The sequence below is a fragment of the Oncorhynchus keta genome, chromosome 2 (assembly GCF_023373465.1).
Source record: "Oncorhynchus keta strain PuntledgeMale-10-30-2019 chromosome 2, Oket_V2, whole genome shotgun sequence".
In the NCBI taxonomy this organism is placed as follows: Eukaryota; Metazoa; Chordata; class Actinopteri; order Salmoniformes; family Salmonidae; genus Oncorhynchus; species Oncorhynchus keta.
The window spans coordinates 29,680,329-29,706,922 of record NC_068422.1 but is presented as its reverse complement, the minus strand read 5'-3'; the positions used below and the strand labels follow the sequence as shown (position 1 = coordinate 29,706,922).

The window sequence follows — 26,594 nt, the reverse complement described above, 5'->3', positions numbered from 1 at the left end:
TGGAACTGATGTAATGGTCCAAAAAATGCAAATCAAGCACACCTCAATAGATTGACTCTGGTCTGATATGTATTGGCTATAGCTCTGGACTGAGGACTCAACTACAGTGAGATAAGCCTTGTATTCCTCTGTGTGATAGCAGAACTGAATTCAGAAATACTGTACCAATGTGATCAACAATGTACCTAAAGAGAACTCACTCCACTTTTGAGGATGTTGAAGGACATCGTATAGCCAAACCCTGAAGTGGATACTCTTTTTATTCCCATGGTGGGGCAAGAAAATATTGTGCAACAATGTTTACTATGCATCAAATGTAGTTTATTTTTTATTCATAAACCAAACATTTGAATGTTTAAGGGAACATACTGTATGTTGTTAATGGCAGCTTTTCCACATCAATTGACATGTAGGGACAATCAAATGTAAGATATGGGCATTACAATGCAAAACGGCTGTTTTTAAACCATGCATTTGATTAGACATATTTCTTTGATACGCAAATATTCACCTGTTAACCTGTACTGCTTTTTGTACTTTCCTTCAAGAACTTTAAAATGAAATGAATTATTTTTCTAATTAAATATCTACATGAAGTACTTTGTCAATGGACCAAATATTTGTATCTGTAATATTTCAGTGGCACCACATTAAGTCATAATTGTGACTATAAAAGAGGCCGATTTGTGTTTAATTTGAATAAATACAGATTTTCATTTGTGCAATCATTTTCAATAGTCATCTCCATAATCCAACGGACTACAAGCAAATCCACAGGGTACATTAAATGATATAGTAAATGACATTAGCTTCTTAACGCCATCTACACTGTGTTGTTAAAAATTACGATGTATAGTATATACAAGTATGAACTATATATATATATATCTATATATATATAAAAAATAATTATTGGTTTAAATGTCTATAACAGAAGGCCTTGTGTTGGTTCTTCAAAATATTTATCAAACATAACAGGGAAAAGGAAGAAGCTTTATTTTAGCAGCTGTAGCAGTATACGGTGCCTTCAGAAACTATGCATACCCCTTGACTTGTTCCACATTTTGTGTTACAACCTGAATTCAAAATGGATTTAAAAAAATAATTATCATCCATCTACACATAGTAACCCATAATGAAAGTGAAAACATGTTTTTAGAAATGTTTGCACATTTATTGAAAATTAAATACAGAAATCTAGTGTTCACACACCTGAGGCAATACATGTTAGAATCACCTTTGGCAGCGATTACAGCTGTGAGTCTTTCTGGGTAAGTCTCTAAAGAGCTTTGCACACCATTGTACAATATTTGCCCATTAATCATTGTTTCAAATTCGTCAAGCTCAGTCAAATTGTTTGTTGATCATTGTTAGACAACCATTTCCACGTCTTGCCATAGATTTTCAAACAGATTTATGGCCAAAATTGTAAACTTGGCCACTTGAACATTAACTGACTTTTTAGAAACTCCAGTGTAGATTTGGCCTTGAGTTTTAGGTTATGATCCTTATGAAAGGTGAATTCACCTCCCCGTGGCTGAAGGAAAGCAGACTGAATTAGGTTGTCCTCTACGTACTCAGTAATGTGTTGTATTGGATTTGCCCCAAACACAATACTTTGTATTCAGGACAAAAAGTTAATTGCTTTGCCACATTTCTTTAAGTATAACTTTAGTGCCTTGTTGCAAACAGCCATTAAACTCTGTAACTGTTTTAAAGTCACCATTGGCTTCAATCCCTGAGCAGTTTCCTTCCTCTCCAGCAACTGAGTTAGGAAGGTCACCTGTATCTTTGTAGTGACTGGGTGTATTGATACACCATCCAAAGTGTAATTAATAACCTCACCATCCTCAAAGGGATATTCAATGTCTGCTTTGTTATTTTTACCCATCTACCAATATGTATTGGATGTATTGGAAAACATCCCTGGTTTTTGTGGTTGAATCTGTGTTTGAAGGGACCTTACAGATCATTTTGTGTGTGGGGTAGAGATGAGGAAGTCATTAAAAATCATGTTAAACACTATTACTTATTATGTGACGTGTTAAGCACCTTTTTACACCTGACCATATTTAGGCTTGCCATAACAATGGGGATGAATACTTGTTGACTCAAGACATTTCAGCTTTTCATTTGTAATTCATGTCAACATTTTGAAAAACATAATTCCACATAATAATTATGGGGTATTGTGTGTAGGCCAGTGACATTTTTAAAACATATTTAACAAATTTTAAATTCAGGCTATAACACAACTAAATGTGGAAAAGTCAAGGGGTGTTCATACTTTCTGAAGGCAATGCACCATTCAAAAATACATTTCATCTCTCGTTTTCAAAAAACATGACACCCGTCTAGTTCTGCCAGCCTTGAAGTGTTTTTGTATTTAAACCAGCCATCACCTTCTCCGTCTGTTTCACAGTTCTATAGGAAGTTAAGACTGACCACAGGAGTGTGCAAAGAGACAGGGGTCCCCCCCTGACAGGCCATATCTGTCTGCAACCCACCATATGGATCTAAGGCAGTTTCTCTCAAATTGCTGCTCCAATTTTTGTGTGGGCTTGAATAGGGCGTTGTATATTGATTTCTTCTCATTCGATTCAAGTACCAAATAATCTGAGGGGGAAAAATAAGTATGGAGCAATTAATAAAACATCAAAAGGATCTCCAACAGCAAAACCTTTGAGATTGAGGATTAAATCAGAGTATACAGGCAGCAAGTCATGCAAGTACACATCAAACAGGATAACGATTAATCATGGGCACCGATAATGGAAAATCTATATCAGTAAAAATAAAATATCTATATAATGCTCCATAAAAATAAAGGGAACACTTAAATAACACATCCTAGATCGGAATGAATGAAATATTCTTGTTAAATACTTTTTTCTTTACATAGTTGAATGTGCTGACAACAAAATCACACAAAAATTATCAATGGAAATCAAATTTATCAACCCATGAAGGTCTGGATTTGGAGTCACACTCAAAATTAAAGTGGAAGACCACACTACAGGCTGATCCAACTTTGATGTAATGTCCTTAAAACAAGTCAAAATGAGGCTCAGTAGTGTGTGTGGCCTTCACGTGCCTGTATGACCTCCCTACAACGCCTGGGCATGCTCCTGATGAGGTCGCGGATGGTCTCCTGAGGGATCTCCTCCCAGACCTGGACTAAAGCATCCGCCAACTGCTGGACAGTCTGTGGTGCAACGTGGCGTTGGTGGATGGAAAGAGACATGATGTCCCAGATGTGCTCAATTGGATTCAGGTCTTGGGAACGGGCGGGCCAGTCCATAGCATCAATGCCTTCCTCTTGCAGGAACTGCTGACACATTCCAGCCACATGAGGTCTAGCATTGTCTTGCATTAGGAGGAACCCAGGGCCAACCGCACCAGCATATGGTCTCACAAGGGGTCTGAGGATCTCATCTCGGTACCTAATGGCAGTCAGGCTACCTCTGGCGAGTACATGGAGGGCTGTGCGGCCCCACAAAGAAATGCCACCCCACACCAAACCGGTCATGCTGGAGGATGTTGCAGGCAGCAGAACGTTCTCCACAGCGTCTCCAGACTGTCACGTCTGTCACATGTGCTCAGTGTGAACTTGCTTTCATCTGTGAAGAGCACAGGGCGCCAGTGGCGAATTTGCCAATCTTGGTGTTCTCTGGCAAATGCCAAACGTCCTGCACGGTGTTGGGCTGTAAGCACAACCCCCACCTGTGGACGTCGAGCCCTCATACCACCCTCATGGAGTCTGTTTCTGACCGTTTGAGCAGACACATGCACATTTGTGGCCTGCTGGAGGTCATTTTGCAGGGCTCTGGCAGTGCTCCTCCTGTTCCTCCTTGCACAAAGGCGGAGGTAGCGGTCCTGCTGCTGGGTTGTTGCCCTCCTACGGTCTCCTCCACGTCTCCTGATGTACTGGCCTGGCTCCTGGTAGTGCCTCCATGCTCTGGACACTATGCTGACAGACACAGCAAACCTTCTTGCCACAGCTCGCATTGATGTTCCATCCTGGATGAGCTGCACTACCAGAGCCACTTGTGTGGGTTGTAGACTCTGTCTCATGCTACCACTAGAGTGAAAGCACCGCCAGCATTCAAAAGTGACCAAAACATCAGCCAGGAAGCATAGGAACTGAGAAGTGGTCTGTGGTTATCACCTGCAGAACCACTCCTTTATTGGGGGTGTCTTGCTAATTGCCTATAATTTCCACCTGTTGTCTATTCCATTTGCACAACTGCATGTGAAATTTATTGTCAATCAGTGTTGCTTCCTAAGTGGACAGTTTGATTTCACAGAAGTGTGATTGACTTGGAGTTACATTGTGTTGTTTAAGTGTTCCCTTTATTTTTTTGAGCAGTGTACATTGGTTTAATACAATACATTGCAACTGTAAAAGTTCACTTTTCGTTTCACTTCCACAGCTATGTGAAGTCGAGGCAACTGGTTGCCCATTGGGCCAGGTGTGAATGTTCTGGGAGCCTAACTTACTCAACCAGTTTGAATGCAATGGAAAGCCCATCCACTGTCTACGATAACCCATCAGCAGGCAATTAAGTATGCTAAATTGAGAGCATGTGAGAACATCTGCGAGAAGGTTTTGTGCATGCAGGAACAGTCATGTATGCTTTTTTTACATAATAGCTTAGGTTAACAGAAAGGATAAACCAATATCAAGACGTGCCTTGCTCATATCGATATCAAACCGATATCAAACAATAGTCAAAACAGTATCAATTGATATTGATATCTTATCAAATTTACCATTCTGTTTGAGTTCTTATCCATGTAGCATGATCTGAATCTCCGACAGTCGTGAGCAGCTAGGCGTGCCCATCCGCTGAGCCCTTTGGTACAAGTCAGAGTCTCCGAAATAACGAGCACGGTACAGCAAGCCTTCCTCTGGAAGACAAAAACACACAAAAATGTATCCAATATATTGAAAAATATAATCACGCAAATGATCAAAAAATAGCTAATTTCAGCATAACTTCACTGCATTGGGCTGGTTAGTAGTCGCTAGAATGCTGGAGAGGACAATGTGAGAGGAAAATGGCCAAGCCAGTACAGTAAAGCACAATATGGCATGATACTGTGAAAAGGGTACCAACTTTGCATGTCTGTTGTGTTAACGTTGGGCTGTGACTTACTCTGTTGCTTCTCCTTCCAGCAGTTGTTCCGGAGGTTGGAGATGTAGTCTTCCTCCACGCTCCTCTCCACATTCCTTAGGTCTTTTCCAGAGTATTCCTTGGTGAAGCTAGCTCCTACGTAGTAAGCCACCTTCAGGGTCTGTGTCTGCCTCCGGTTGATGTGGCCCGCACCTCTGCAGCGCAGTACAGGAAGTGATAAAAGAGGATGTGAGAGTGTGATAAACAGGGTGGTTCAACTTCCTAAGTGACATCATGTCATAAAGAATTACAAGAAAAACAAAAGGTAAATTCAGTCATACAATCAAAATCTTGACACACAGGTCCATTACGAGCAAAGGCTAAACATGTATAATGTAATGTTGTAATTACTGATACCCTCAGATGTAATAAATTATATGTGATAAAGTGATAACCAGAAATGCTTTAGAGGTTGTTCATCAATATCAAGTTTTACACTGACTCAACAAAAGCCTTTCAAATTTCCTTGTGACAAAACTAACGTTTAATATATTCTGAAGCTGTGACCCCAAGCTGAAAATTCTGGGTCACGATCCACCATGTCTGTCAAACACTGCTATCATAAGTAAGTAGCAGAGCTGTATAGAAGTTTGTATAACTATTTTATAAGTGAGTAGTAGAAGTGTTAGTGTGTAAAGGAGGACACTGAGACTCACGAGCGGTGGCTAAGGCTGTAGGGGGGAGGGGTCACCATCATCTGGCTGAGGGCGGAGACGAAGATTAGGATGAGGATGGGCATCAGCTGGACAAACAGGGCAAAACCTCCCTAAAGGGGAACAGAGAAAGAAAGATATACAGAGAGAAAGAGAGTGAGATAAGAGTCAACCCTGCTCAAGCACTCACCGTGTGAATTCCAAATGGACTCCTAGCCCCTACTCCTTTTTTTAGGTGTTTATGCAGACCTGAAAGGATTGGCAGAACCTCAAACTGCCTGACAGAAGGTAAGATGGAACTATAACAATTGCTTTCAAATATACACAAAGTCTCTAGGGATAGAGGTCGATTTAGTATTCAGCACATACAGTACCAGTCAAAAGTTTGGACATACCTACTCATTCAATGTTTTTTCTTAATTGTTATGGTTTTCTACATTGTAGAATAATAGTGAAGACATCAAAACTATCATCATGTAGTAACCAAAAAAAGTGTTAAATCAAAATATATTTTAGATTCTTCAAAGTAGCCACCTTTTGCACTTCTGGCATTTTCTCAACCAGCTTCACGAGGAATGCTTTTCCAACAGTCTTTATGGAGTTCCCACATATGCTGAGCACTTGTTGGCTGCTTTTCCTTCACTCTGTGGTCCAACTCATCCCAAACCATCTCAATTGGGTTGAGGTCAGGTGATTCCATTTTGAATTCAGCACACGTCACAGAATAAGATAGATAACTAAACACAATGTAAGTTTGACTATTGTCATGGTCAGCACTCTTCATTCTGTCATGAAGTGAAGATGTAAGAAACGTGTCTATTGATCAACAAAAAGGAGTCTACAGATTTCACTTACATCCCGCTGTTCTCTTCTCTCTGGTCCTGCTCTATGCTGATGGCCAAAGTGCATTCCGCCGTTTCTGTAAACATGTACATTACCTAGAAGAGAGCAGAACAGACAGTATAAAACAACAATTAGCATCCAAACATCCAGGCCAGCAGAACATAATTTAGACCTCATTTTTGTCCACAACCAAGATTGTGTTCATTAGGACATGCAACCGATAATATTTCAAAACATTTTGCCACAGAAAACAAAAATGTGCTTTTCTTATTGGGGAAATCCAGGAAGTCCCTCCCTGTTTCAGTCCATTTTCTTTCGTTTGGTGCCTAATTAATAATATGACCCAACTCACGTGATGGGAAACCTCCTCCAAAGAACATGTTGAAGAGGTCCTCGGGCGAGATGTCGGCTTCGAAGTCATGGCGCTGGTGCCTGTGCTGTTGTCTTGTAGGGTGAGCCCTCTCTTCTCCATACTGGTCATACTGGCTCCGCTTCTCTGTGTTACTGAGTACAGCGTATGCATTGCCAATGGCTGGAGAACAAAACAAAAAAACACACAGTAACCATTGTTCCAAGATGGCGTAGCAGTCGGACGTCTGTTTTATCTTGTCCATCTACGGACTGAACATACTCTCCTGCAACTTGCCTCTCCCAATGTGGTACGGATCTGCTATTTTTTATATTTTAGAAACAGAAGCCCCATCAGCAGCTAGCCAGCTAACTAGCTAGTAGTCAGTTAGCCATCACCCTTAACTCGGACATCAGCCAGCCTCAGCCGGTCAATCCCTGCCAGTCTACACAGCGCAAAATCAACCCAGAGCATATCGGACTGCTTTTTCTCTACCACATCTCCGGATTCCTACCGCAAGCTCTGAACCTTTACACTGGATCATCGCAGTGAGCTAGCAGCTATCCAAGTGGCTATCGATCCATCAGTCAATTCCTGGGCTACAATACCTCTTCAGACAATTGGCCTGGACCCTTTACTGCTGACGCGGAGCCCCGCCGATCCATCACGACTGGTCTGCCGAAGTAACCGTCCGAGGGTGTTTCAACAGACTCTTACATTGCGACGTCCCATCTGCTAGCCCCGGCCTGCTAGCTGTCTGAATCGCCATGTCTCCAGCTCACCTAGCTACTCACTGGACCCTATGATCAGTCGGCTACACATGCCTCTCCCTAATGTCAATATGCCTTGTCGATTGTTTTGGTTAGTGATTGTCTTATTTCACTGTAGAGCCTCCAGCCATGCTCAATATGCCTTAGCTAGCCCTTTTGTTCCACCCCCCACACATGCGGTGACCTCACCTGGCTTATATGGTGCCTCTAGAGACAAAACCTCTCTCATCGTCACTCAATGCCTAGGTTTACCTCCACTGTACTCACATCCTACCATACCCTTGTCTGTACATTATGCCTTGAATCTATTCTTCCGCGCCCAGAAATCTGCTCCTTTTGCGCTCTGTTCCAAACGCACTAGACGACTAGTTCTTATAGCCTTTAGCTGTACCCTTATCCTACTCCTTCTCTGTTGCTCTGGTGATGTAGAGGTTAACCCAGGCCCTGCAGCCCCCAGCATCACACCTATTCCCCAGGCACTCTCATTTGTTGACTTCTGTAACCGTAAAAGCATTGGTTTCATGCATGTTAACATTAGAAGCCTCCTCCCTTTGTTTGTTTTATTCACTGCTTTAGCACACTCCGCCAACCCGGATGACCTAGCCGTGTCTGAATCCTGGATTAAGAAGGCCACCATAAATCCTTAAATTTCCATTCCCAACTATAACATTTTCAGACAAGATAGTACTGCCAAAGGGGGCAGAGTTGCAATCTACTGCAGCGATAGTATGACAGAACTCTGTAGGCTATCCAGGTCTGTGCCCAAACAATTCGAACTTCAACTTTTTAAAATTCACCGTTCCAGAAACAAGTCTCTCACCGTTGCCACTTGTTGTAGACCCCCTTCAGCCCCCAGCTGTGCCCTGGACACCGTTTGTTAATTGATCGCCATCTATCTTCAGAGATCGTACTGTTATGTGACCTAAACTGGGACATGCTTAACACCGCGTACGTCCTACAACCTAAGCTAGATGCTCTCAATCTCACACAAATTATCAATGAACCTACCAGGTACAACCCTAAATCCGTAACCATGGGCACCCTCTTAGACATCATCCTGACCAACTTGCCCTCTAAATACATCTCTGCTGTCTTCAACCAGGATCTCAGCGATCACTGCCTCATTGCTTGCTTCTGTAATTGGCCCGTGGTCAAACAACCACCGCTCATCACTGTCAAACACTCCCTAAAACACTTCAGCAAGCAGACCTTTCTAATGGACGTGGCCCGGGTATCCTGGAAGGATAATGACCTCATCCCATCAGTAGAGGATGCCTGGTTGCTCTTCAAAAGTGCTTTCCTCACCATCTTAAATAAGCATGCCCCATTAAAAAAAATGTAGAACAAAGAACAGATATAGCCCTTGGTTCTCCCCTGACTTGACTGCCCTTGACCAGCACAAAAAAATCCTGTGGCATTCTGCATTAGCATCGAATAGCCCCCGCAATATGCAACTTTTCAGGGAAGTCAGGAACCAATATACTCAGTCAGTTATGCTAGCTTTTTCCAACAGAAATTTGCTTCCTGTAGCACTAATTCCAAAAGGTTTTGGGACACTGTAAAGTCCATGGAGAATAAGAGCACCTCCTCCCAGCTGCCCACTGCACTGAGGATAGGAAACACTGTCACCACGATAAATCTACAATAATCGATAATTTCAAGGCTGGCCATGCTTTCCACATGGCTACCCCTACCCCGGCCAGCATCTCAGCACCCCCTGCAGCAACTTGCCCAAGCCCCACCGCTTCTCCTTCACCCAAATCGGCAGCTGATGTTCTGAAAGAGCTGCAAAATCTGGATCCCTACAGATCAGCTAGGCTAGACAATCTGGACCCTCTCTTTCTAAAATTATCCACCAAAATTGTTGCAACCCCTATTACTAGCCTATTCAACCTCTCTTTCGTATCGTCTGAGATCCCCAAAGATTGGAAAGCTGCCGCGGTCATCCCACTCAAAGGGGGAGACACTCTAGACCCAAACTGTTATAGACCTATATCCATCCTGCCCTGCCTTTCTAAAAACTTTGACAAACAGATCACCGACCAGTTCAAATCCCACCGTGCCTTCTCCACTATGCAATCTGGTTTCTGAGCTGGTCATAGGTGCACCTCAGCCACACTCAAGATCCTAAACGATAGCATAACCACCATCAATAAAAGACAGTACTGTGCAGCGGTCTTCATCGACCTGGCCAAGGCTTTCGACACTTTCAATCACCGCATTCTTATCGGCAGACTCAATAGCCTTGGTTTCTCAAATGACTGCCTCGCCTGGTTCACCAACTACTTCTCAGATAGAGTTCAGTGTGTCAAATCACAGGGCCTGTTGTCCGAACCTCTGGTAGTCTCTACGGGGGTGCCAGTGTTCAATTCTCGGGCCGACTCTTTTCTCTGTATATATCAATGATGTTGCGCTTGCTGCTGGGTATTCTCTGATCCACCATTCTGTTTACATCTGGCCCTTCTTTGGACACTGTGCTAACAAACCTCCAAACAAGCTTCAACGCCATACAACACTCCTTCCGTGGCCTCCAACTGCTTTTAAATGCTATTAAAACTAAGTGCATGCTCTTCAACCGATTGCTGCCCGCACTCTCCCGCCCGACTAGCATCACTACTCTGGTTGTTTCTGACCTAGAATATGTGATATATACCTAGGTGTCTGGTTAGACTGTAAACTCTCCTTCCAGACTCACATTAAGCATCTCCAATCCAAAATTAAATCTAGAATACTCTTCCTATTTCGCAACAAAGCCTCCTTTACTCATGCTGCCAAACATAACCTCGTAAAACTGACTATCCTACCGATCCTCGACTTCAACGATGTCATTTACAAAATAGCCTCCAACACTCTACTCAGCAAACTTGATGTAGTCTATCACAGGGCCATCCGTTTTGTCACCAAAGCCCCATATACTACCCACCACTGCAACCTGTATGCTCTCACTGGCTGGCCCCCACTACATATTCGTTGCCAAACCTACTGGCTCCAGGTCATCTATAAGTCTTTGCTAGGTAAAGCCCCGCATTATCTCAGCTCACTGATCACCATAGCAACACCTGGTCACCACCCATAGCACACTCCTCAGCAGGTATATTTCACTGGTCATCCCCAATAGAGGTCGAGCGATTATGATTTTTCAATGCCGATACCAATTGTTGGAGGACCAAAAAAGCCGATACCGATTACATCGGCCGATTTTCCAATTTTTAGTTATAACTAGGGATTATGATTGATTGATTGTTTTTTATAAGATAAGTTTAATGCTAGCTAGCAACTTACCTTGACTTCTAATGCATTCGCGTAGCAGGCATGCTCCTCGTGGAGTGCAATGAGAGGCAGGTGGTTAGAGCGTTGGACTAGTTAACTATACGGTTGCAAGATTGGATCCCCTGAGCTGACAAGGTGAAAATCAGTCGTTCTGCCCCTGAACAAGGCAGTTAACCCACCGTTCCTAGGCCGTCATTGAATATAAGAATGTGTTCTTAACTGACTTGCCGAGTTAAATAAAATATATATTTTTTACATTTTAATTTATTTTTAAATCGGCCAAATCGACACCCAAAAATAACTATTTCCGATTGTTTTGAAAACTTGACATCGGCCCTAAATAAATCGGCCATACCGATTAATCGGTCAACCTCTAATCCCCAAAGCCAACACTTCCTTTGGCCGCCTTTCCTTACAGTCAGTTTTCTGCTGCCAATGACTGGAACGAATTGCAAAACAATAACTGAAGCTGGAGCCTCTCTAACTTTAAGCATCAGCTGTCAGAGCAGCTTACCGATCACTGTACCTGTACACAGCCAATCTGTAAATAGCAGACCCAACTACCTCATTCCCATATTATTACTTACCCTCTTGCTTTTTGGCACACCAGTTTCTCTACTTGCACATCATCATCTGCACATCTATAACTCCAGTGTTAATGCTAAATTGTAATTATTTTGCCTCTATTGCCTATTTATTGCATTACCTCCCTACTCTTCTACATTTGCACACACTGTACATCGCTTTTTCTATTGTGTTATTGACAATACGTTTGTTTTGTGTAACTCTGTGTAGTTGTTTTTGTCGCACTGCTTTGCTTAATCTTGGCCAGGTCTCAGTTATAAATGAGAACTTGTTCTCAACTGGCCTACCTGGTTAAATAAAGGTGAGGGAAAAAATAAAAAAATAATAAAACTTCAGTTAAGCTTTTAAACATACTTTGCCATGATGGTATACTTCAGATATGACATTGTGCACTCATTAGCAAGCAGTGAAATTTCAACTGCCAGAAAATAGGTTACCTTTAAATGCCTCTGTGGCTCCTGGAGCATGGTTTTTATCAGGGTGGAATTTCAGGGCCAGTTTCCTGTAGGACTTCTTCAGGTCCTCCTCCCCGGCATCCTTTTCAACTCCCAGAATCTCATAGTAGTCTTTACAACTCTCAATTCTACACACATGGCATAAGAGAAGCAAAGAGAAAGTAAACAAGTCAGTGAAGCAACCCAATTAGTCGAGCAATGAGCAAGAAAACAACCAATGAACCATGTAGCACTTTCTAAAGTATGCCCGTTAAAACATAATTTAGACAGTGGTTATAATTGTCAAAGTATACAAAGTAGATGTTCCCCTTAAACACAGCTCTAGGATAATTGAATGATTCCAACCGTTAACCATTAGAGAGGATAAACAAATACCAAATCCTGGACCAGCGGTTAGGGGGAACTCATTCTGGCTCTGTTAAACGGAATAAGTACACAGACATACTTTTTAACAGCATCCAGCTGATCTGATGTGTATGGTTTGGCTGAGTCTCCGGCTTCATCCCCATGGCTACGTTGTCTCACTCCAGAACCATCCCCATTCATAGACCTCTCTTCTTCGTCCGGTGGTTTCTTATTCTGTTCGATAGACTCTAGTAAACCTGGGTGGATAGGAATAGGTTTACAGGACAGCTGCAGATGATAAGTGGTAACGTTGGCATGTCACTGAGCCATATAACTTACACTTCTCTCCCCATAACTAAGGCAAATGTAAGACGTGCATCACAGTACAGTAAGGCCTACATTTTATCTCCAACACTATTTTGTAACTATGTAACGTTACAGCAATGTTGGTGGTGCCACCTGTGTCAGCATATTACAAGCAAGAAAGTTAGGGAAGTAGTTACTAGCTTGCTTGTACTGTAATGCAAGCGCCTTAGGTGGGCTGGGTATGGGTTTCTCGATAGCTGACGTTAGCAGGCTTGTTGTTAGCTTGCTAGCTATCGCATATGTTTATCATTAACATGAGAAATTACTCAACATGCCATAACAAAGATTAGTTGTTGATAACAAAATGAACTACAAGTACCACCTCTCCAAAAACTGAGGTCGATGGCATGCTAGCTAAAAGTTAGCATATTTGGTTCTGAGTGTACTTTGGCCCACCACCAACTGACAGGAAATACTGCACGCATAAAAATAGATAATACACGTACTTTTGGCCTGATCGGTTGGAAACAAACGCTGTGCCTTTTCTAGAAACCTCTTAGCTTTGTCTGTCTGGTTATTACTGAGCGCACTTAAAGAAATCTTAATACACCGTTCAGCTTCGTCCTTGTTTGATTCCATCGCGACAGCGGAACTAGTCTGTTTACTCGCCAGTTGGTCGCCCTATGATGGCGTCACCGGGAAGGTAAAATAAAGTTGGAACTTAAATAACACGTCATTGAATTTCAATCTACATGGACATGTGTACATTCAGGGTCAGTGACAAATTCATTTTAACATAGTTGGCTTCAAATTGCGATATACCCATTCTGTATGTGTTTGGTGGTCTAAGCTATTTGTCAAATTGTAAATACAGAAATACATGTATTGTAACAAGTGGCTAAACAATATATTTTTTAAAGCTAGCTTCATTCAAGCTAACTGATCAACGGAGGCGTCCAAGGATCAATAATCCCAATGTATGTACAACAGCCATTAAAACGTGTGTGTTCCTGTGTATAGTTTAATCATATAATCCCCTATTTGCCATGCTTTTAATACCAGCGGGTTTAAGGCCAGCATTAATAAAACATAAGCTAGTAAATGTTCTGGTGGAGGCATGTCTATGCTCGGGAGCCAAGGATACCACCACCAACCCAGGGAAACCACCAAAATTATCAAAGAAGAAATGGAGAAAGGAGTTCAGGAACAAGCCTGCATCAAATGAACACCTGCCCTGGGAGGAGAGACTGGCCGACGCTGTCACTCCTCTGTGGCGCCTGAGTTACTACGATCAACTCCAGCTGAAACAGAAGCACCAGGAGAGGATCCTACTACAGCTCTCAGATCAGCTCTTATGTGGAGAGTCGACCCAACATAAGGCCTTGACACAATGTCCTTCTCCACCCAGGAGTACCAAACTCAGCTTCCCTCTGCTGCCTATCTTACCGTCACCTGTCAGGGACGGCTACCGCAACAAGTCTACATTCTCAGTCAACCGTGGCGTGGATGGCAACCCTAAGACGGTGGGGTTCTACGTGGGAACGGGAAAGGTGGGAAACATTGTGTGTGTGAACGGGGACCACCTCCTCAACATGCCCGAGAGACATAAGCTGGTGGCCAGGTGCTACCAGGACTTTCTCCGCCTTTCAGCCCTGGAGCCCTGTCTGCTGTTCCACGACGGAGGCCACTGGAGGGAGGTAGGATAGTATCTAAACCCAGTTCAGATGGCCCACCAGTAATTTAATATATTTCATGTATCCTAACACCATCACAACTAATTTGAATCAAATTAATAGTGGTGGCATTCTTGCTTGATCAGATCTCACAACACTTGTATAGGTGTTTAACATATCAGCTAATCACATCATATGATATAGCAAGCAATCTGATGCCTGACTGTGCAGTCGATGAAGTGGCAAACAACCATTGGCTGATGCAATGCAACGGCTGTTTTTGAGAGCATCAAAACCGTGATGCATCTTAGGTAAATTAACAGACTTGACTGATCTACAAATAATAATGGTGCTCAGAAAGTGACTTTTTGGACATGAATGCCAAAACGTTCAAGACATTAAGGTGCTCAAAGTTGACATATTTTGCATTTCCACTAGAGGTTGACAGATTGATCGTAATGGCCTATTAATTAGGGCCGATTTCAAGTTTTTATAACAATCGGAAATCAGTATTTTTGGGCGCCGATTTGCCGATTAAAAAAATATATATATAATAATACATTTTAAATTTTTATACCTTTATTTAACTAGGCAAGTCGGTTAAGAACACCATTCTTATTTTCAATGACGGCCTAGGAACGGTGGGTTAACTGCCTTGTTCAGGGGCAGAATGACAGATTTTCACCTTACCAGCTCGAGGGATCCAATCTTGCAACCTTACAGTTAATTAGTTCAACACAGTAATGACCTGCCCCTCTCGTTGCACTCCACAAGGAGACTGACTGCCTGTTGCACGAATGCAGTAAACCAAGGTAAGTTGCTAGCTAGCATTAAACTTATCTTATAAAAAACAATCAATCATAATCACTAGTTAACTACACATGGTTGATGATATTACTAGATATTATCTAGCGTGTCCTGCGTTGCATATAATCTGACTGAGCATACAAGTATCTAAGTATTTGACTGAGCGGTGGTAGGCAGAAGCAGGCATGTAAACATTCATTCAAACAGCACTTTCGTGCGTTTTGCCAGCAGCTCTTCGTTGTGCGTCAAGCATTGCGCTGTTTATGACTTCAAGCCTATCAACTTCCGAGATGAGGCTGGTGTAACCGAAATGAAATGGCTAGCTAGTTAGCGCGTGCTAATAGCGTTTCAAACGTCACTCGCTCTGAGCCTTCTAGTAGTTGTTCCCCTTGCTCTGCATGGGTACCGCTGCTTCGATGGTGGCTGTTGTCGATGTGTTCCTGGTTCGAGACCAGGGAGGAGCGAGGACGGAAGCTATACTGTTACACTGCCAATACTAAAGTGCCTATAAGAACATCCAATAGTCAAAGATTAATGAAATACAAATGGTATAGAGGGAAATAGTCCTATAATTCCTATAATAACTACAACCTAAAACTTCTTACCTGGGAATATTGAAGACTCCTGTTAAAAGGAACCACCAGCTTTCATATGTTCTCATGTTCTGAGCAAGGAACTGAAACGTTAGCTTTCTTACATGGCACATATTGCACTTTTACTTTCTTCTCCAACACTTTGTTTTTGCATTATTTAAACCAAATTGAACATGTTTCATTATTTACTTGAGGCTAAATTGATTTTATTGATGTATTATATTAAGGTAAAATAAGTGTTCATTCAGTAATGTTGTAATTGTCATTATTACAAATAGATTTTTAAAAAATCAGCCGATTAATCGGTATCGGCCTTTTTGGTCCTCCAATAATCGGCATCGGCTTTTTTGGTCCGCCAATAATCGGTATCGGCTGTTTGGGTCCTCCAATAATCGGTATCGGCTTTTTTGGGCCTCCAATAATCGGTATCGGCGTTGAAAAACCATAATCGGTCGACCTCTAATTTCCACCATACCATGAGACATCCATGTCTTCATCACTGGAAAATGTAAACGGTTGAGATCGATATATTTTAAAACCTTACAAACAGGGTCGTCGACTATTTGATAATTTCTTGATAATTTTTAGATGCATATAAATAGTCTTAATTTATTTTTTTTTACCTTAAACTTCAATGATCTAAAAAAGTGGAAATTCAGAATTTGTTTTGTGAGTGAGAGGTGCTTCAGATGCACGGCAGCCAGGAGAAGGGAATTCTAATTATTATATTCAGCCCAAGGGTACAACGGCCACAAAAGGCATTGTTTTTTTTAGGGGGCATTACGGCCACACAAAGGGGATGCCCCCAGGAAATTCGAGGGCTGGTGAGAATATTATCAAGTGTTTGTGAATGAGAGACGAGTGCATTGTGTGCAGCCTGCTATACAAACAAATCAGAGCTCATGCCTTTCATGCAACTTTTTTCAAATCATCATTAGTCGCATCACGCAGCCTTAAAATGTATTAACATATAGCCCAACGTTTGTATCAACACTAAAGTTGCATACATAACTCTAAATTAAGCATATAGGAAGAGTTGTTTCTTTGTAAACCGCTCAACACAGAATAGTCGCATGTGTGCACTTCCTTGGAAATCGTTTGGAGAAAATATACTTTCTATTTTATTCAGCAATGTTCGATTGTATTTTGTTATTATGATAGTGTTGGCCAGGGGTACTCAACTCTTACCCTACGAGGTCTGGCGCCTGCTGGTTTTCTCTTCTACCTGATAATTAATTGCACACACCTGGTGTCCCAGGTCTACATTGATCCCAGATCAATGAAAAAAAAGTATTGAACCTGGCTTTAAGGTTAAGGTCCAGAGTTGAGTTTGAGGGGTGTAGGCTATATTAAATGGATTTTTAGACTTTTTAATTCCAAAGGTCTTCATCAGTGGCTTGTAGGCTATGTGGAAGCCAGGAGATGCTAAATGTGTTTATGTTAATTACGGTCAATTACTGTTAGATGTGCAGTTATTTTCTTGACAATCACCGGCTGACAATTTCATGACCGCCACAGCCCGAGCTGTGTTCAAGAGTGTGAAATCCGTGATGCATTGTGGGTAAATTGTGACTGATTGACTCATCTACAAATAATAACTAGTTGTTTATTTATGATGCAAGGTGATTCGTAGATAAGTCAGTCAGAAGTCGCCTGCAATGTCGAACAAGCCCATTGGTACAGGTGTTTCAGCTGCTCTTGTGTTGGAATACTTCAAATATATAGAACTGCTGGTGGGCCCAGAGAACTGGAATTTTTTTATTTGACCTTTTATTTAACAAGGCAAGTCAGTTAAGAAAAAATTCTTATTTTCAATGACGACCTAGGAACAGTGGGTTAACTGCCTTGTTCAGGGGCAGAATGACAGATTTTTACCTTGTCAGCTCGGGGATTCGATCTTGCAACCTTTCAGTTACTAGTAAAATGCTCTAACCACTAGGCTACCTGCCACCCCAATGAAAAAGGCTGGGATAGGATAGATTAGGCCAATACTGTATTGTTGCTGGGGGGGGGGGTAAATTGTCTTGGACACAGTACTGCTGTATACACATGAACCCTATAAATTATTACACACTCACAGGTGACAGTGAGGACCAACGCAGCAGGCCACACCATGGTCATCGTCTATTTCCACCCACAGAGGCTCACCCCGGAGGAGATAGAGGTCCATAAGTCCTCCCTGGTGGAGTACTTCACCCAGGGGCCTGGTGCCATCTGCCATCTAGACTCCCTGTACTTCCAGGAGAGCTCCATGACCCGTTGCAGCCACGAGGAATCCCCCTACCAGCTGCTGCATGGCCAGCCACACATACACGAGGAGGTGAATACAATACATTGCAATACAATACAATATCATTGCACTCTGTACTCCTCTGCAAATTGGCAGTCAATGGTACTGATATTATAATTTTTCACGCTTCATGTCCAAATCATCAATAAGTAACTTATTTCAGCGACACAATACATTTTCATACTTTAGCATGATTTGAACATGAGTGCAAAAAAATCTACAATCAATACCATTTTACTTCCATTTCATTATAATTTAGCAACTGGAAGCAGTTAGAGAAGGTCCAGTGACACAAACTTCCAGGGTGGCAAAGGTCCGGAGGGATATCGTCCTTTATTGGCGCTGTGGTACAGCGTAGTAACAAACATACAGTGGGTCAAAAAAGTATTTAGTCAGCCATCAATTGTGCAAGTAATCCCACTTAAAAAGATGAAAGAGGCCTGTAACTGTGAACCATTGTACATGGGCCTTGAATATTTTTTTAAATAAAATAAAGTGCATGTTTTCTGGAGAACAAAGGAGAGTTGAACAAAAACAATAATCTGAATGCACAGAACATCACCCAGGGCTGCATTAATGAGAGAAATTACACTTTCGGTCTCCTGCCAATGCTCTGCCAATGCTCTGAACTTTGACACAAACGGTATGAGAGCAACTCTGAAACACTGGTGGAGGTGTTCATTGGTGAGCCTGTTGCGGTATTTGTTTTGAATCAAGTTAATTTTGGGGAAGGGTGATTCACAGCTATATGTGGAACCAAGCATGGTACAGTGCATTCTGAAAGTATTCAGACCCCTTGACTTTTCTCACATTTTGTTATGTTATATAGCCTTATTCTAAAATTGATTAAATCATTTCCCCCCTCAAATTACACACAATACCATATAATGACAAAGCACAAACAGTTTTGATTTTTTTTGCACATTTATAAATAATAAGAAACAAAACTAACTTATATCACATTTACATAAGTATTCAGGCCCTTTTGCTATGAGACTCAAAATTGAACTTAGGTGCATCCTGTTTCCATTGATCATCCTTGAGATGTTGAACTTGATTGGAGTCCATCTGTGGTAAAGTGCACTTCAGAGAAAACACCAAGCCATGAGGTCAAAGGAATTGGGGAAGGGTACCAAAACATTTCTGCAGCATTGAAAGTTCCCAAGAACACGGTGGCCTCCATCATTCTTAAATGGAAGAAGTTTGGAACCACCAAGACTCCAGCCAAACTGAGCAATCAGGGTAGAAGGGCCTTGGTCAGGGAGGTGACCAAAAACCCGATGGTCACTCTGACAGCTCTCCAGAGTTCCTCTGTGGTGATGGGAGAACCTTCCAGAAGGACAGCCATCTCTGCAGCACTCCACCAATCAGGTCTTTATGGTAGAGTGGCCAGATGGAAGCCGCTCCTCAGTAAAAGGCACATGACAGCCTGCTTGGAGTTTGCCCAAAGACACCTAAAGGACTCTCAGACCATGAGAAACAAGATTCTCTGGTCTTATAAAATCAAGATTGAACTCTTTGGCCTGAATGCCAAGCGTCACATCTGGAGGAAACAGCATCATGCTGTGGGGATGTTTTTCAGTGGCAGGGACTGGGAGATGAGTCAGGATCAACAGAAGGATGAACAGAGCAAAGTACAGATAGATACTTGATGAAAACCTGCTCTAGAGTGCTCAGGACCTCAGACTGGGGCGACTGTTCACCTTCCAATAGGACAATGACCCTAGGCACACAGCCAAGACAACGCAGGAGTGGCTTCGGGACAAGTCTCTGAATATTCTTGAGTGGCCCAGCCAGAACCCGGAATTGAACACAATCAAACATCTCTGGAGAGACCTGAAAATAGCTGTGCAGCAACGCTCCCCATCCAACCTTGACAGAGGTTGAGAGGATCTGCAGAGAAGAATGGGAGAAACTACCCAAATACAGGTGTGCCAAGCTTGTAGTGTCATACCCAAGAAGACTCAAGGCTGTCTTGCATTAGGAGGAACCCAGGGCCAACCGCACCAGCATATGGTCTCACAAGGGATCTGAGGATCTCATCTCAGTACCTAATGGCAGTCAGGCTACCTCTGGCAAGCACATGGAGGGCTTTGCGGCTCCCCAAATAAATTCCACCCCACACCATGACTGACCCCACCGCCAAACCGGTCATGCTGGATGTTGTTGCAGGCAGCAGAACGTTCTCCACGGCGTCTCCAGACTCTGTCACGTGCTCAGTGTGAACCTGCTTTCATCTGTGAAGAGCACAGGGCGCCAGTGGCGAATTTGCCAATCTTGGTGTTCTCTGGCAAATGCCAAACGTCCTGCATGGTGTTGGGCTGTAAGCACAATCCCCACCTGTGGACGTCGAGCCCTCATACCACCCTCATGGAGTCTGTTTCTGACCATTTGAGAGCAGACACATGCACATTTGTGGCCTCCTCCTGCTCCTCCTTGCACAAAAGCGGAGGTAGCGGCCCTGCTCCTGGGTTGTTGCCCTCGTACGGCCTCCTCCATGTCTCCTGATGTACTGGCCTGTCTCCTGGTAGCGCCTCTATGCCCTGGACACTACGCTGACAGACACAGCAAACCTTCTTGCCACAGCTCGCATTGATGTTCCATCCTGGATGAGCTGCACTACCTGAGCCACTTGTGTGGGTTGACTCCGTCTCATGCTACCACTAGAGTGAAAGCACCACCAGCATTCAAGTGACAAAAACATCAGCCAGGAAGCATAGGAACTGAGAAGTGGTCTGTGCTTATCACCTGCAGAACCACTCCTTTATTGGGGGTGTCTTGCTAATTGCCTATAATTTCCACCTGTTGTCTATTCCATTTGCACAACAGCATGTGAAATGTATTGTCAATCAGTCCTGCTTCCTAAGTTGACAGTTTGATTTCACAGAAGTGTGATTGACTTGGAGTTACATTGTGTTGTTTAAGTGTTCCCTTTATTTTTTTGAGCAGTGTACATTTGACTGGTCATGCTCATCGGTCTGTAGGGTAATCTGCATAATTGTGTGGAATTAAATTAAAGTGTATTTTCTTAGTTGTCATGCATATTATATATCAAACGTGCACAGCATACAGAGCCTAGTTTGAGAAGTAGAATAGCCTACCACCTGTCAGACAGCGTGAGAGTAGCTCCTCAAAAAGTATGTAGGCTACTGGAGTGAAACCTGATTTTGTAAGCCCAGTCATTGCACAACAAATAACAATTCTAAATGCAATCGCGTGTTAACTTTGGTGGCCTGGATTATAAGGATCTATTTTTATTTATGAATCTCAACTCTTAATTAAAACACGCCTCCCAATCGCCATTTTGGTGTATAGGCTATAGCCTGCCTACCGTTGACTTATCAGCGTTTCACCCACCACTTTGCAATGTGAGCTTGAGGCAGTATAATTGTTTGAAACCTGAACGTTTTACTTCAAATAATGAGGCATGTTTAACCTTGCTTCAAAGTAGCCTTACGAAGATCCAACCGTAGAAACGTGGAGGTAATTACACCACATTACCAAAAGCATGTGGACACCTGCTCGTCAAACATCTCATTCCAAAATCATGGGCATTAATATGGAGTTGGTCCCCCCTCTGGTGCCATAACTCTTCTGGGAAGGCTTTCTACTAGGTGTTGGAACATTGCTGTGGGGACTTCCTTCCATTCATCCACTAGTATTAGTGAGGTCGGGAACTGATGTTGGGTGATTAGGCTCGAAGTCAGTATTCCAATTCATCCCAAAGGTGTTTGATGGGGTTGCGATCAGGGCTCTGTGCAGGTCAGTCAAGTTCTTCACACCAATCTTGATAAAACATTTCTGTAGTGACCTTGTTTTGTGCACGGAGGCATTATCATGCTGAAACAGGAAAGGGTCTTCTCCAAACTGTTGCCACAAAGTTGGTATCGTAGAATCATCTAGAATGTCATTGTATGCTGTAGCGTTAAGATTTCCCTTCACTGGAACTAAGGGGTCTAGCGCAAACCATGAAATAAAGCCCCAGACCATTATTCCTCCTCCACCAAACTTTACTGTTGGCACTATGCATTGGGGCAGGTTGAGTTCTCTTGGCATCCTCCAAACCCAGTCTTCTTTCGGACTGCCAGATGGTGAAGCGTGATTCATCACTCCAGAGAATGCGTTTCCACTGCTCCCGAGTTCAATGGTGGTGAGCTTTACACCATTCCAGCTGACTTTTGACATTGTGCATGATAGTCTTAGGTTTGTGTGCTGCTGCCGGGCCATGGAAACCTCATTTCATGAAGAGTCTGTCCTCGGTTGCAACAATCTTTACGTGCTTCAGCACTCGGCGGTCCAGTTCTGTGCGCTTGTGTGGCCTACCAGTTCTTAGAAGAGTCGTTGTTGCTCCTAGACGTTTCCACTTCACAGTAACATCACAGTTGACCGGGGCAGCTCTAGCAAGGCAGAAATATGATGAACTGACTTGTTGGAAAGGTGACATAACTCTGCCACTTTGAAAGCCATTCTACTGCCATGTTTTGTCTACGGAGATTGCATGGCTGTGTGCTAGATTTTATACACCTGTCAGCAACAGGTGTGGCTGAAATTTAAGGAAATCAGTCAATTGAAATAATTTAATTAGGACCTAATTTTTGGATTTCACATGACCGGGAATAAAGATATGCATCTGTTGATCACCAATACCTTAAAAAAAAAGTAGGGGTGTGGATCAGAAAACCAGTCAGTATCTTGTGTGACCACCATCTGCCTCATGCAGCAACAAATCTCCTTTGCATAGAGTTGTTGATTATGTCCTGTGGAATGTTGTCCCACTCCTCTTCAATGGCTGTGTGAATTTGCTGGATAGAACTGGAACAAGCTGTCGTATACGTCGATCCAAAGCATCTCAACCATGCTCAATGGGTGACATGTCTGGTGAATATGCAAGCCATGGAAGAACTGGGACATTTTCAGATTCCAGGAATTGTATACAGATCCTTGCAACATGGGGTTGTGCATTATCATGCTGAAACATGAGGTGATGGCATCAGATGAATGGCACGAGAATGGCCCTCAGGATCTCGTCACGGTATCTCTGTGCCTTCAAATTGCCATCGGTAAAATACAATAGTATTCGTTGTCCGTAGCTTATGCCTGCCTATACCATAACCCCACTGCCACCATGGGGCACTCTGTTCACAATGTTAACATCAGCAAACCGCTCCCCCACACAACACCATACACACTGTCTGCCATCTGGCCGGTATAGTTCGAAGGTGAACATTTGCCAACCGAAGTCGGTAGCGACGCCAAACAGCAATCAGGTCAAGATCCTGGTGAGGATGATGAGCACGCGGATGTGCTTCCCTGAGACCATTTCTGACAGTTTGTGGAGAAATGATTTGGTTGTGCAAACCCATGGTTTCATCAGTTGTCCGGGTGACTGGTCTCAGACAATCCCGCAGGTGAAGAAGCTGGATGTGGAGACCCTGGGCTGACGTGGTAATACTTAGTCTGCGGCTGTGAGGCCGGTTGGACGTCCTGCCAAATCCTCTAGAACGACGTTGGAGTCGGCTTTTTGTTAGCTGCTTCATTAAGCGAGTTGCATGTTCAATAATAGGCTATATGAACTGTAAGACGATAGGCTTGCTATTGTTGCATGTTTCCATTTAGCTCTTACTGTAAAATATCTGGTCCTTGTATGCATGCATAGTATCTGGGAGGATGAGGCAAAACAAGAGGTTTCACTCTCGCCAAAATATGTCCAAAATAAGCCCAATACGTTTCTATGGGCTTATTTTGGACCTAAGCTTGTCGTCTGCCTTCCCGCCTTGGGACGACTCCCATTGTTAGGGCGGAAACATAAGCATCTTGTCATTATATACAGATCTCTGGTAGTATTTTCTGTTGGTCATTTTATTGTTTGCAAAAAATGTTAGTTTGTTGACCGATTATTGAGGATCAATAAGTCGGCAGCAAAATGTACATAAATTTGCATCCCTAAGATGTATTTATCATGCACTTATATCATCCACAGATTTTGGGGTTCAAGTTCCGCATCTCGGCAGACGCCTTCTTCCAGGTGAACCAAGGGGCGGCGGATTCGCTGTACCGCACAGTGAGAGAGATGTGCCTCCCGAATGGAGCTCGAGAGGGAGGAGGAGGGGGCACACTCTTGGATGTGTGCTGTGGAACGGGGGCCATCGGTATCACCATGTCCCCCAGAGCGGACCGGGTCATCGGGATAGAACTCATCCAGCAGGCCGTGGAAGACGCCAGGCACAACGCAGCCCTCAACCAGATCCAGAATTGTGAGTTCCTCCCTGGGAAAGCCGAGGTTGTCCTTCCTGGGCTCATGGAGGTCCTGGGCTCCACCACCGACTCTGGAGGCCCCCTCACGGCTGTGGTGAACCCAGCCCGCGCTGGCCTGCATTATCGTGTGATCCGGACTCTAAGGAATCACTCATCCATCCGCAGGCTGCTCTATATCTCCTGCAAACCCGAAGGAGAGGCCATGAGGAACTTCAGGGAGCTGTGTTGTAGTCCCGACCCACACAGGAAGCTGACAGGCGAGGCTTTCAGGCCGACTGTGGCTGTGCCTGTGGATATGTTCCCTCACACGCCACACTGCGAACTGCTGCTGGTCTTTGAAAGATAGTTAATTACCACCACTACAACTTCCGTATCAAGTTTTTCTAATTCTTACACTTAGTGAATGGTGTCCTCTGGATTGTGTGATGACTACAGAGATAAAACAGTCAAATCAGTGGAAACTCAATTCCAAAATCCTCTCAAAAAGGAAAGTGATTATTACATTTAAAAAAATGCTGAGAGCTTTTCAATGTCATGTAGAATGTTGAATGAAAGTTGTGTTATTCAGAGACAGATGCAAGTCTAATGGGGGGGGGGTTGTGTCCCTAAAACCTGCAGCAGCAGTGAAGCAAAACATTTCCTGCCTTTTGTGAATGGATCAAAAGTAGGAAATGAGTGGAGAGCAGGGGAAGTGTGTTTGGGGTTGCTCTTCCTGTATTCTGTGTTTGAATGAGGCATATGTATATGCTGTATTTCCTGTTACTTCATGTTACATGCCTGAACTGAGTAGGCATAAAGTCTATATATCTACACTAGGTGGTGCTATGGAGTCCAATGGTCCAACTATTAACTAATACTGTGTTGCCTTCAGGTATGGTACACATCTTCCATTATTGCTGACATACAAGACAGAAGGTACCCATAAACTTGATCAACTAGGGTGGAATCTACAGTATTTGATCAGTTCTCCCTTCTAAAACCCATAGTTAACATATAACAAACTTAGAACAAAATACATCATGGACATATTTGACAAGTTTGGGATCCATGCAGGAAGTAAGCAATTTTCAGTCCTGCTTTAAACCAAATACAACTCACAAAGTTTAGCATACATAAAGGCTTCATAAGCACTACATAAATGCTTCACAAATCACAAGTGTATCGCATATTCTATCAATGAGTGTCAGCCCAATGTATATAGTGTATAATGTATATCAGTGTATAAACCCTGCGTTATGTCACATTTCGCAATTCACTCTACAGTGGGAATGACAATGTCACCTTTTATATATCATTTATGACATATGCATATAGATAGCAGCTTTTAATTGGTCAGTTCTGAGGACTCCTGGGAGGTGTAGGTCTATGACCAAGGTGGAATTAAAATAAAATCACGTATTTTCAGATGCTTTAAAAGTTGAATATACATTCACAACTTTACAAATTGGTTTGAAGTACTGAAAGGACAAAACAAGACACTTGAGGCAAGAAGCATTTCAATATAGCTTTTTCTCATTTTTTATGACTTACAATCAGCTCTGTCCAAGGACATAGCTTAGATGAAAAGGCCTACGAAAATGTTGGCCTCAAGATTTATTTTCAAAGGCACAAGTAGGTATGTCAGTATTCAAGTAAATAGGAGCACTAGCAAAACTGGGAAGAAGTGGAATAATAGAAGTATGGAGAACAACAGTACTGTTCTTGCTGACAGAAGCACACTAATCACCCTATATGTAGCCCATTGTGATGAATGATAATTGTTCCACTGACAAGCTATTGTGAAAGAACAACTACGTTTTTACAACAAAAGAAAAATTGGTTGCTCTAGTACATTTGTGGTTCAGAAGCAAATTTCCTACAATTCTACGCAGGATTTTGTAACATGACTCATGGCATATTTTGGGTAGGCTATTTCATGATGATAATAATATTGTAATTAACATGAACCATCAAGTATATTAGTTAAACATATTCTTCAGAAAGAGATGCGCTCAATAGATGCTGACAGAGTCACACATTAGATTACTTCCCAAGAAAAGTCGATTTTTGCTTTGCTTTGAGTCCTCGAACCAAATATATCCCCATATGCATCCATCAGAATCACGCCTTTCTCATGAAAGTTGTTGCTTGTTTATAGCCTAAAGCATTACAGAGTTAAGCAATGTTTTTATAACGTTTATAAAAGGGATATCTTTTTCCCCCTTCAAAATCTTAAGCTTAAAA

At 42.8% G+C, this 26,594-nt stretch overlaps 2 protein-coding genes across 3 annotated transcripts; one reads left to right on the top strand and one right to left on the bottom strand.

The window, feature by feature from the left end:
- Positions 1-299: 299 nt before the first annotated feature.
- dnajb12a (DnaJ heat shock protein family (Hsp40) member B12a) lies at positions 300-13,450 on the bottom strand. Its single transcript, XM_035794773.2, has 9 exons — positions 13,260-13,450; positions 12,548-12,704; positions 12,085-12,230; positions 7,026-7,205; positions 6,686-6,768; positions 5,834-5,943; positions 5,160-5,332; positions 4,774-4,911; positions 300-2,616 (listed from the first exon to the last, which is right to left on the bottom strand). The coding sequence occupies exons 1-8, from the start codon at positions 13,390-13,392 to the stop codon at positions 4,790-4,792; spliced, it is 1,104 nt and encodes a 367-aa protein (XP_035650666.1). The 5' UTR covers positions 13,393-13,450; the 3' UTR covers positions 300-2,616; positions 4,774-4,789.
- Positions 13,451-13,503: 53 nt separating this feature from the next.
- trmt2b (tRNA methyltransferase 2 homolog B) lies at positions 13,504-25,186 on the top strand. Of its 2 annotated transcripts, none has more exons than XM_035794765.2 (3): positions 13,504-14,450; positions 17,967-18,146; positions 24,097-25,186. In XM_035794765.2, exons 1-3 carry the CDS (start codon positions 13,800-13,802, stop codon positions 24,715-24,717), a joined length of 1,452 nt encoding a protein of 483 aa, XP_035650658.1. In that variant the 5' UTR covers positions 13,504-13,799; the 3' UTR covers positions 24,718-25,186. The 2 variants fall into 2 exon arrangements, with proteins under 2 accessions (XP_035650658.1, XP_035650651.1); XM_035794758.2 differs by having other exon boundaries at positions 13,506-14,450; positions 17,907-18,146.
- The last annotated feature ends 1,408 nt before the right edge of the window (positions 25,187-26,594 follow it).